This window comes from Vombatus ursinus, unplaced genomic scaffold (assembly GCF_900497805.2).
Source record: "Vombatus ursinus unplaced genomic scaffold, bare-nosed wombat genome assembly UNPS02014768.1, whole genome shotgun sequence".
Lineage (NCBI taxonomy): Eukaryota > Metazoa > Chordata > Mammalia > Diprotodontia > Vombatidae > Vombatus > Vombatus ursinus.
This window is the reverse complement of record NW_020954546.1, coordinates 24,548,553-24,561,255: the sequence shown is the minus strand read 5'-3', so window position 1 is coordinate 24,561,255 and position 12,703 is coordinate 24,548,553. Positions and strand designations below refer to the sequence as shown.

Genomic DNA, 12,703 nt, shown 5'->3' with positions numbered 1-12,703 from the left:
TGGTTTCTTCCTTCCTTGAATTCCCATCGCAGTTGTTGTCCCCGTTTGGCCTGTAGAGGCCTTCCCAGTATGGCTCAGACCCATCTCTCCAGCCCGATTTCCCAGCCCGCCCCTCATCTAGTCTGTGTTTAGCCACACTGGCCTGCTTACCATTCTATATGCGGGACATTGTTCCCTCTGTGCCTACGCTTGGAATGTTCTCCTTTCTCATCTCCATCTTTGGAAATCTCTGGCATCTCTCAAGGCTTGGCTCCAGTGCCACTCAAGGCTTTTCCTCTTCCAGTTGATGGTGCTTCTCCCCACCCCTGTCTGAAATTGTTTGCATGGACTTATGCACATATGTTGTTTCCCCTCTAAGAGAAGGGAAGCTGGAGGTCAGGGGCTGCTTTCATTCTTGTCTTTGTATCCAGCACCTCCCGCAGTGCCTGACAGGCCTGCTGTTGGGGACTGAGTTGCTTCTCAGAAGGATTAGATGGCCTACTCAATGTTAAAGGCAGTCAGCCTCCTTTCTGTGTCTTAAGGGATATGTGACTTGACCTTGACTCCTTAAGGGAGCAGGGCAGGGACAGTTGGGCAGCGTACTGCCGCTCCCCACCCTTCCTTCTTACAGGGGGCTGGTGGTCCCTCTAATAAGGGTAGCCCCCTCACACTGAGGCCAAGGCTGCATGAGTCCAGAGCAGGACTGGATGGTGCTTGGGAGCCTTGGGCATTTTGGTCTTCAGGTCCTGGTGGCCCTGGGTCTGTGTTTCAAGTTAACCTGCTAAGTGTAAGGGTTGTTACAGCTCTCCCATCAGAGCAGCTCAGGTGTTTTATAATGAAGAATAGTCTCCTTATTTAGGTCTGATTGGTTTCCTACCCGTGAGGTCACAGGCAGGGAGATACCAATCATCTAGGAAACTAGAAGTTTATAGACTAGAACAGAAGATCACATATTTGGGAGAAGCAAATGTTGTCCAAGAAAGGAGCTACCAGGGAGGAAGAAGAGCTGCCGTCTAGAAGAGCCTGCTCTCCCCACCAGGGTCACTCCCAGGGCAGGCTGGCTGGCTTGGTTGAAACATCCAGGGCCCCCACGGGAGAGGCAGGAGTGTGGGCCAGGCAAGTCAAAGCACCACCACCACCATGACTACCATTCCCCCCAACCCTGACGGAGTCAGCCCGGGACCCTAAACCCAAGAGCCCTAAGAATAGCCATGGTTCCAGCCCACGTCCTTAGGCATCCTTCTGGGAGCCAGCCCCTGTGGTCATGTAGCCTGACGCCTGCCTCTGCAGATGCTGTAGCCGCAGCTGCTGAAAACATTGAAAAGAAAATGCTAGTTGCCACAGTCCCTGGCCCTGTCATTTAGCTCAACATCAGAAACTGATAGGACTTCAGTCAGTGGAAATGACATTTTAAAAGCGGCCTTGCCATCTGCCTTCTGGCTGCACTCTAAGGACCATAAGCCTTTCTCATCCAACTTGCAGCTGAAGCTTCTGTATGTATCATCTCTCCCTTTAGAATGTGAGCTCCCGGAGACCAGGGGCTGGCTTACCTTTCATGCTTTGCACATGGTAAGTGCTTAATAAATGCTTTGAGGGCAGAGAGAGAAACCAGAGAATGTTCCAGCTTGCAGCATGGCAGTGGCTGTGGCTTAGTCATTGCCTCTCCCCTTCTTCTCTTCCCAGCATCTGGGGGGGAGCCTAGATAGTAGGTGTTTAGTAAATAGCAATGATTACATGTGATTTACCTTTATTTGGTGGTGCAGGGTTGTTATGAAGATTGGTTCTGAGACATACTGATGCCCACAGGGGCTTCTGAAGCCAGGCTGCTCAATGATCCCGCTCTGTTGTACTTCACTGGTTGGGCTTTTCTGTCCTCTCCCGCCATGTCCTCTTTCAGTTTTTGCCTCTGTTGACTGAGTAGTGGGAGAGAGCTTGCCAAGCAAGATTGCACAATTAAACAAAACAAAAGAAAACAAACTTACTACATTGATAGGTTGTTAACTTGGGCCTGAGAGCCTGAGGATAGTACTACTCCTTTCCCTGAGAGAAAAGCATGCAGACTTTATGACAGTTAAATTCCTCATATTCCCCCCCCCCAGCCCTGCTCTAGATTTGTAGCAGTTTTCCCAGTAGCTTGGCTGTTAGTGCCAGAAGTCCTATAGCTAGATATAGTATAGTACTTTCTGTATTATATTCCTCTGACTAAATTTCAGAGAGACTTAGTACAATTTTCTTTGCCACTCTCTTTGACTCTGTTTATCTTTCTCTCCTTTCTTTGCTATATGCTTGGTAATATAAATTATTACCTCCATTTGGGGGAGATAAAGGTACAGAACCTATTAATAACATTTATAAACAGAGGTTAAAGAGGGCCTAGGCCTTGCCCTCTGAGAACTTGCAGTCTCGTAGTGGAATTTGACATGACAAGAACATGAAATAATGCAGGACAGATGAATGAGAGGTGCAAGCCAAAGCCTGGGAGTCAGGGTTAAGGAAAGCTTCCTGGACGAAGTGATATTTGAGTTAAGCTTTAAAGTATGGGCAGAAATTAAGTAGAGATACAGTGTAGAGGACAGCACAGGAAGAGGTAGGGAGGTAGTGTGGGGCACGTGCAGGTGGAGAATGGTGACTAGTCCTTTTGGGCTGCAGCATCGAGTGTGTGGTAAGAAGTAATAGAAAATGAACCTGGAAGAGTCGGGCGAGGTTGACTCAGAAGGTTTTGAATGCCGGGCGCAGGTGTTTGGACTTCACTTAGTCGTTCACACTGAGCCATTGAGCGCTTTTGAGCAGAGAAGTGACGTGAGTAGATCTATAATGAAGAGGAGCCTGGCCACAGTGTGGGTGGGCTGAAGAGCCAGGAGAGCCAGGAGCTAGGAGAGGTGATCAGTTAGAAGGTTTTTGCAGTAGTCCAGGTAGGTGCCAGTGAAGACTTGTGGTATGCTAGTGGTGGGGAGGAGAGAGAAGAGGGAGCAAAAGTAAGGAATATGGCAGATTAGAGCCAGTAAGACTTAGACACTAATTGGGTCTGAACAGTAAGAGAGGGAGAAAAGTGCGGATGATAGGTTTTTATGTGGGAGATTGGGCAAATGCTGGTTCCATTGACAGGCATAATGAAATCAGAGAGGGGCAGATTAGGGGGCACATGACCTAAATTTTGGACATGTTGAGTCTGAGTTGAGTGCTGTGGGGCATGTGGGTCTGGCGCTGGAGACAAGGCAGTAGCAGGGGTGTGGGAATGAATGATGGAGAGAGTATGGAGAAGGAAAGGAGAGTGTTGAAGACAGACGGCACCTTGAGGGGCAGACTTTAAAGGATCAGGAAGAGGAGTGAAAAGAGAAGTCATAGGAGATGGAGGAGAGCAGTAACTTGGAAGCTGAGCAGGGTGAGAGTTTCCAGGAGAAGGTGGTCAGCAGTGCGGCAAGCTGCCAAGAAGCCAAGAAGGTTAAGTAATGAAAAGAGGCGATTGGCTTGGATGGATGACTTGAAGGTTATTGATTATGTTTGAGAGCAGTTTTGGTAGAATGATGGGATCAGAAGTCAAATTGCAAGGATCTGAAATATAATAGAAAGGAATTGAGTGTAGTCAGTTTTTTCAAGGAGTTTGGCTAGTAGTAAGAAACAGAAAGTAATGTTTTGGGGACAGGCAAACAAGGCATAAGAAGATATTTTTTCACTTCCTTCAAAGAGTGTTAGATGCAAACATTCATGTTTATGTAAAAATTCATTGCTGTTTTGAAGAGGGAGTTATAAATTTTAATATACTGATTGTTCATTTAACAGTATGTTTACTCACTTGACTAGACAATACCAGTGTGAATTACTATATTGATCAGACTGTAGGCTGCTCACAAGTGTAGCCCATTCCACTAAGATGGCATTTCTTTCTTTGAAAGAAAATTCACACACACACACACACACACACACACACACACACACACACACACCTTTCCTCCACTCACAAAAACAAAGTGTCCCAAAAGTCTTAGTACACATTATGACTTTCATAGCTTTAGATTGCACTAAGACTTTTGGGACAGCCCATGTACTCACACACATTTGTCCACTGAAAAAAATAACATTATTTATAAGCTTCACTCGGATTTTATGCAAGTTGTATTTAGGGGAAAAGTGTAGTCTACATTCTGACCAGTAATAACACTCAACTGCTTTTCAATATGCCTGCCAAAATGTAGTTATACATTTTTTCTTTCTCTGCCAGGTCATATAAAAGTGGTTCTGGAGTGAATAATAGAAGAACTGAATTATTTCTGAAAGAACATGACCACCTACGAAAGTAAGTGTTATTAAATGAGCCAACATAGTGCAGTACATAGAGTGCTGAATTGGAGTCAGAAGACCCAAGTTCAAATCCTACCTCTGCCACTGTTTATCTGTATGACCCTGAACAAATCACTTAGCCTCTCTGGTTTCAGTTCCTTCCTCTATTAAATGGCAGATTTGGGCAATATGGCGCATAAGGTCCCCTTAACTCTCGATCAAGGTTCTTATAACTATAGGTGGGCATTCTGCATAGCTTTCTTTCAATTTGTAAAAATCCTACTTGTTCAGAACATAAGAAAAGATGCTGTATATAGTAGAGTATCTAAAATCTTCATGAGGAGGAAGTAGTGTTGATGTAGCTTCCTTGGTGATCTAAGTCATCAGTACCTTATTTGTAAGGAGTAGATACTTAATTTCACATGTAACTTTAAAATATATATATATCATCAGCTTCCTAACAGAGTTAGCAAAATGGGATGAACTGTCTTATGTTAGGTTGTGAGCCTCCTTTAACCAGAGGTGTATAAGCAGCACCCTTTCCTGGGATGCTATCCAGGGAATCTGTCCCTCAGGTAGGAGTTGGACTGCCTGACCACCAGGTTTCTTCCAACTTTCAAGATTTGATCCCTACCTCTCTTACGTGTTGCTTGGTACATAGTAGGTAGTCATTCTTTGTTTACTGAATTGAAACATTGTCGCAGGCAAATATGGATCTAGATGTATTGTAGATCCTTAAGGTAACGTTTTACTTTGTTTATAAAAATATTAAACTAAAGGTTAGCATCGTATGTGCATTAGATAAAGGAACCTTGCATGTGCTAGGTGCTTACTGTTTAAAAGCAATTGAATCTGAAAGCTCACTGTTAAGGTTATATAGAATGTTCAAAAGAAAATGGTGAATATGTACAATTCAGAAATCTGTCCATTAGTCCCAGGGAGTTGTTGAACTTTGGATATTCTGTTACTGAATATTGCTAGAAAGAAATGCCAAATTAACTAAATTGATGACATTATCGGAATAATGATTCAAATTGTAATTACTAAAATGGGAATAATTGTGGGAAAGAGAAAGGAAGAAGGAGGTTGGCTTCCACCTAGAAATTTGAGTTTTATTATGTAGTGTAGATGAGTCATTCTTATAAACTTACTCACATGTATGCATACACACACCTTAAATTTCTCTAGGCGAAGATGAAAGAATCATTTACAACTTGCCTGTCTTGTAGGGCTATGGGCCAGACTCTCAAGAGAGACTCCCTTAACGTGTCTTCTTCAGGAGGAAGAAAATAGTATAAAATAATTCCCTGATCTGATCCCTGGGTTTCTCTCCTCTGAAGCATCTGGGGACATTAGACAGGTAGATTCTTAGGATCCTAAGTTTAAATCAGAAAGGGACCTCATAGGTCAACCCCCTTACTTTTGAGATGAGGAAACTCAACCCCAGAGAAGTCTAAGGGTCTTGCTCAAGGCCAAACAGGTATTAAATGATGACAGCAGAGCTGGGATTGGAACTTGTACTTTCTGACTCCAGATAGAGAGAGGCTTTCTGCTGCATCGTGGTCGCTCTCCGTGAAGTATCTTGAACTTGGGGGAAGAAAAGAGAATCTTTCTTGCCGTTCTAGGAAACCATTCTGGAAAGTGAAAGTCTTAAGCAGTGATGCAGATTTTGACAACATTTCTGATGTTGGATGGTCCCTTATCAGTGACTTTTCCTCACAGATGTTGAGAATGATTGATTCTTTTTGAATACTGAGATTTTTATTATGGAATTGAAGGGTTTCACTTTGTAGAAAAGAGAACTAGAAGAACTGTATGTGCAGTGAAAATCTCTTGGCAAAGATGGATGTAAATTCTTCAGACTTCATCCCTTTGAAAATAACTGCAGATGTATGCTAAAAATATCTTTACCCAGCATTATGCTTAAGCCAACCTGTTGTACCTAAATTTAATCCTTAAAACAAGTCCTGTAATGAGCATTGGATGAAGAAATTAAAATAAAATTAAAGAAAGCTTTGGAGCTAATGGCAGTTTTGTTTTAAAAATTATTTCCCCTTGCCCTGTATTTGAATCATAAGAGTTGCATCATGTTAGAGAATGATAGTAGTTACTGTATTTGGGGTTAAGGTTCCCTAAGGAACCCATAGCAGCTCGAAATCCACATTTAGCTATTTGTGCACCAGATCTTGAAATTATAGACAGTATCCAAGTGCTAAATAAAAGTTAGTTGTTATTGGTAGTGCCTGAATTAAAAATAATTCCTGAAGTTTTTAGCATATTGCTTCAAAGTACAAAACAAGGCAACTTGTGTGTGTGTGTGTGTGTGTGTGTGTGTGTGTGTGTTTTCTCTATCTTTGCTATAAATAGAACCAAAATCCAGTTTCTGCTTTGTCATGGTGTTTGGGAGTCTCCTCTTCTAGAATATAGAAGAATATGCTGAAACCAGTGAAAGTTGTTTTCTTAAAAGCACATAAAAAGGAAATACTGAGGAGGGAGTTCCCCACAATTTAACTTGCCTCCCTCTTTTTACTGATCTCTGTGAGTGTTTTTACAAGGCAGGTCTGTACTTGGAATCCGAAGACTTGATTTTGAATAGTGCCTCAGGCATAACTGTGACTTTGGGTGTCATTTCACCTCAGAACCTGTAAAATGATACCATGATGTGTGTACTTTGTGGAAAAGATTGTGGCTTAATAGAATTTTTTATGTATCGGTATGAACTCAGTGTCTGGGCACCTTAAGATGTGATCTTAGTAATAATCAAACATCATACAACTATGCTCATATTTGTCTTTGTCCTATATTAATAGTCACGCCTGTGTGAGTATACTGTGACCACTTTAGTTTTCTTTAAAAGTTATCACTTCAAATGTAAGAACTATTGAAAATCAGAACAGAGACAATACTTTCTGAGAGACATGAGTGTTTCAGATGTACAAAGGGAGTTCTTAGCATTCCTTCCCACTTCAGAATTCTAAAGGAGCCTTGATTTCATCAGTGTGAACACAACCCCTCACCATAGTAGGTGGTTTCACGAGTTGCTGTGGCCAGCCTTCTTGTGATAAGCCTTTCTGAATTCAGATAGACTGGTTCTTAAACAGAACACACAATGAAACCTTCCCTACTTAATAGTTTTCCATAGTTTGCTCTTTGGGAAGACATGCTTCTCCGGCACTTTCATTGAGGGCTTCCTCATTGAGATGTTGATTTTTATTTATTGACACGAGGGGGCAGTGTTTCCCAGAATATGTGTAATCTCTAGCTGTGATTCTAATTTTGGTGGTATAAAAATCATTTTGTGTTATGACCAGGGCTTCACAATCCAGTGTTTACAGGAAATGGAGTAGTGATTTAAGGAAGGTAATGTTAGCCCACAGTTCCTCGCACATAGCAGCAATCAGTATTTGTTGAATGAACAAAAGATGATAGAGATTTTATTTTATATTAGTATTTCCCAAATCAAATTATTGAACTCTAGTGAAATTGCATATGCGACTTTGCAAACCTTAAAATATCATACATGTCCTGTGAGCACTGGCCACTGAGCGAAAGCATCCTGGTACAAGCCCCCACCTCTGACACTCCTGGCCCTTTGATGCTGGGCAAGGCTTAGAACCTCTCAGTGTCTCATTTTGCTCTTTAAGTTGGCCAGATGCATTGAGAAAAAGAAATTCTTCCCTGGGAGCTCTGACTATTTTGTTCAAGGCTGGTTAGTGAATAGATAGCTGGGCTGGGTTTAGGGTGCAGATTACCTGGATAGTTTTTTCCATTGTATATGAAGATCAAATGAGATAATGTATGTAGTATGCTGTACATGTACCACAGAGACTGTGCTGCTGTTATTGCCAGTAGTAGTGAAGCTGTTAAAGAAAAAATGCAGTGGTTTAAAAACACTCAAGGAAAAATAGAACATTTGATGGTGAATATAGTGTGTGGGTGAGAGAATCCTTCCTTGAGAGACTGTAGACTTAATAGCTTTAATTTGATGACTTCAAGACACATTATTTATTAACAGATGTGCATTTAAAAAAACTGCTTTGCAATCATTTCTTTTGGTCCTCAAAACAAAATCTTGAAGTAGCTTAATATTGTTCATCCACAAGGTTTGAATCATTTGCTTGATATCTCATGGAAAAATAGTGACAGGAAGAGGATGAGAACTTCTGAGCTCAAGTTTTAGTGTCTAGCATGGTTTATTGAATCACACTGCCTCAGAAATAACCTCAGACGTGTCTTTGGTGTTCCGTTCACAATGGCCCCGTAAAAGGAGTGCCCTCATTTTTCTAGTCGAGAAAGTGAAGTCGCCTGAGACAGAAGCACTTCTGGGGAACAACTAGAAACCAAGGGCTTAATCACCTCTCAGTGTTGGAACTTAGCTCCTCAAAATAGATCAGATTGATTTTTGGTATAATTAATGAGGAAATTTGTTTGCTAATAACAAAAATATGTTAAATAATGGTAATATCAAATAGTAGAAATATTCTTTCTTTGTTTTTTAAATGTTGCATTTATATTTCCTGTAAAATGTTAAGTGCTTGGCACTAGATTTTTAGATTAGTATAAAATAGAAAAGTGAGGGCAGCAGCTAAAACGTGGATGTTTCAGTAAGACTGTTTGTAATTAATTGGATAAATTTCCTGCCAAGGTACTTTTTACTCTCATCTTTCATGAGGAAAGACTTTACTATGACAAGTTGGATAACTGAATAGTTGTTTATAATAGAATAGGATGATTTTATGTTTTCATTCATAGAAGGATTTTTAGTTTCTTAGTTTCATATTTTTCTGAAGATTTTTGTTACATGGTGATGAATAGTTTTTGAAGATATTTTAAAGCTATAATTTTGCACTGAAAAATAGTAGTGATGTATTTTTATTAATTGATGCTGATTTCTAACAAAACAAACAAACAAAAAAACCCCCTAGTTTTTAGTGGTTATTTAGCCTAGGTCTTTAATAACTTTTTGTTAAATGACTTTTATGATCTTGTAACTATTCTTATGGACATAGTTATTTTTCCCAGTTTGACTGATGATGAAATCCAGGTCACTTGCTTGCTTGACTTGATATCATAGTCAGTCAGTCAAAGGAGGTTGGCGACATGAATGAACATCAGATGGTTGGTGGTGGTTTTCCCATGGACAGGAGCTACAAAGTTTTGGAGTATTTTATTTGTTGTGTAAAGTTAAAACATTAATTCTCTTCCTTTCCAATTAAAGTCTTTTACCAAAAACCCCAATACATGTTTTAGTGGAAGTAGCTAGAGAGTTTAGTAATCTTTTCACATTTTTATGGCCTTTTATGAAAAGCTTGTCTTTGGACTCTTTTGTTTTGACCTCTGCTTTGTGACCTGGGAAGGTAGATAAGGATATATGTTGCCATTTTATAGATGGGCAAATTGGAAGAAAAAAAAAAAGAGGTTTACTGGAAAGACTTACGTAAACTGATGCATAGCGAAGTGAACAGAACCAGGAGAATGTTGTACACAATAACAGCAATATTGTTTGATGAAGAACTGTGAATGACGTAGCTATTCTCAGCAATACAGTGATCCAAGATAATCCCAAAGGACTAATGAGGAAGCATACTGTCCGCTTTCAGAGAAAGAACTGATATTGATTGAATATAGACTGAAGCATGTTCTTTTTCACTTTCTTTGATTTTTTTCTTTTATTTGAATCATCTTGTACAAAATGACTCATGTTTACATAATTGCACATGTATAACCTATATCTGATTGCTTACCATCTCATGGAGTGGGGGAAGGGAGGAAAGGAGGGATAGAATTTGAAACTCAAAGTTTTAAATCAAAATGTTAAAAAGAAATTTTTTTGAAAGAGATTTATACTTAGCAAGATCATGCAATTAGTGGTGGGATTTGGTATTAAGTTCCTTGTCTTGTATCCTTTTCTTTATCAAAACATTCTGCCTCTCCTTTTTTTAAATGTATCATTTTTGTATAAAAATATCTTCTAGATTTTGTTGGAATATGGTTAACTTTCTAATTTTTCATAGTCTCAGAAATAGGAAAAAAAACTTGGATTGGAAAACAGCTGGGGGAAGGGAAGAACAATAGTAGAAAATTAATAGAAGAAAATATTAAAAGAAGCTAAAGAAAAACTAACATGCCATCATAAAATGAATCCTACTGAATAAAAAAATGAAGGGTCTCAACATGTTTATCTCAGACAAAGCAATTAGTGATAGCATATTGCTAAAGTAGAGTGAAACTGAGAACCAGAGAAAGCCGCAATTACATTGACTGAAAGCTGATTCTCTTGCCATGTCACTGTAAGCCCTGTGCTTGTTTTTAAAGTTCCCCCACCTCCACTCTGCCATGCTGTCCTAATGGCACTGGTCAGCAGGAGTGCAGCTGTTTTAGAAAGCGCACTGGGGACAAGCATGTCAAGATTGCTATGACGTGTCAGTTAGCCGTGTCAAATTAAAGAGGGGTCTAAAAAAATTTTAAACTTTAGGTAGTAGTTTAAAAAAGGAAGTATTGTGGTAATTTATCATTTTTCAAAAGTCATTTTCATCTTTCTGAGTATCAACACACATGAGCAGTCTGCCCAAGACATGAATGAGTTTTTTATTCCATGAACTGACAATCCTAAGACCTTCCCAAAGACTGCCTTTAATAAAAAAAACCTTATTCTCCTGGACATTCTCTTCTCACTTGGCTTTCATAAGCTGATGGCTTTTCTTGTTTTTCCTTCTTTGTCACTCAGTATATTGCCCTATCTCTCCTCCCCTCTCACCCCTAAAAGACTTTGCTCCTCAACCTTTTATTTTCTCATTGTATTTATTGCCATGGAGAGCTCATCCATTTGCATTATTTCAGCCCTATGCTACCAAAAACAAATAAAAATCTGATGCCTGAACTTCTCATCTTTACTGTAGTCCTGTAGTTCCAAGGGCAAGGATGAGCCCCCTTGGCAGAAGTGGACAGAAGTAGAAGTGTGTTTAGATTATAAATAGCTACCTATCTAAGGAAAAGTTAATCAATAGTAGAGGGGGAAATATGTTCAGAGTCGTAGTGCTCAAGGGGTGAGAGGGATTTGACCAGATTGTTTGCTGGAAGAACTGAGCTGGTATCTAGGAAACATGAGGGAAGTTAGTGGTGATCCTGGGACTGGTGGAACCATAGGAAGACTGAAAATTATAACAGCAAGTCTACTTGGCTCACAACTTGGATGATCGGGGAAGGCTATATGACTCTTATTATCCAACTTCGGAGATTTCTCACAGACATTCATACCTGAGATCCCCACCTAGCAGGGTTTACCTGGTATATGGTGGATCAACAGCAGACATGTATGGGCGTAATGTGCAGAGTGTTGTGCTTGGGTTTGGTGCTAGAGACACAGAAGCAAAAATGAAGTTGTCCTTCCTCCTAAGGATCTTATATTCCTTGTATAGGCACGTGTTAGGTACCTAGAAAAGTAGTCTATCTAAGGAATATAATCTTCGGAGTCATTTGAGGAGTAAGAAAACCCCAATAGACTTGGGGGATCAAAGGAGACTTAACAGGAGAGATGATACCTCAGCTGAACTTAGAAAGAAGATGGATTCCAATAGGCAGAGACATGACAGGACTCGTGATGTCAGCTTGAATAGGGTGCATATTTAGGGATGTCAACGCTGCAAGAAACAGGAACATAATACTATCTGAGTGGTGCTTCCAAGTGAAACTCTGTCAAACTAATGGGCCTTTCCGGACTTTTTCTGCTGGTTACCTGCCACTACTTGGCCAGGTGTGGATTCTCATCAGTGCTTTAATGTACTTCAGATGCTGCACCACCCTCTTCTCTCCCCATGTCCCTGAACTGTCTTCTTCCCATAAGCCTTGTTCATTCCCAGCTCATTGTTTTTACTTGTATTATCTTCTGTATCTACGGCATTCTCTGCTGAGCTAATAGGTCCCTGCTCCCCCATGAGTCCCTCAGTCCACTCAAGTCACTTGAAGACCTCCCAGGGCCTCAGTTTTCTGTTTGGATTGGCTGACCCTAGCTCTGAGTCTCTCTGTGATCCTGTGATTCAGCCTTCTTCCATCACTTTTCTCAGGCTTTCTAGGGAACTGGAGACTCGGACATAAGTGCTTGAGTGAAATAACCACAGGGAATGAAGAAATTCGAGACTGGAACTCAGTGCAGAGATTTAGTTTAAATTCAGATTACATAAATATCGAAACATGGTATTTTCTTTTTAGGGTTTGAAGTATATTAGTATCCATTCTGGAAATGTCTCTTGTTCTTCATTAGAATTTGTTTTAAAAGCTGAAGCTTTTCCTCACTATTTGTGCATGTTAACTTTAACTTGCTACATTAAGCATTTGAGTAAGCCATTTCTGGCCCAGGCACTACTATGGAATGATAATGAATTCAAATCAGTATTGACTTAATTTGCTTGATCCTGTGCATAGAAATGAATTACAAGAAAGAAAGTTG

General features: G+C 40.3%; 1 protein-coding gene across 3 annotated transcripts in view; it reads left to right on the top strand.

The window, feature by feature from the left end:
* GOSR1 (golgi SNAP receptor complex member 1) overlaps window positions 1-12,703 on the top strand; it is an 81,180-nt gene that overhangs the window by 25,799 nt on the left and 42,678 nt on the right. For all 3 annotated transcript variants that reach the window (XM_027861818.1, XM_027861817.1, XM_027861819.1), the window contains one exon: window positions 4,199-4,273. In XM_027861818.1, coding sequence (XP_027717619.1) covers window positions 4,199-4,273 — 75 coding nt within the window. The remainder of the gene's footprint in view (window positions 1-4,198; window positions 4,274-12,703) is intronic.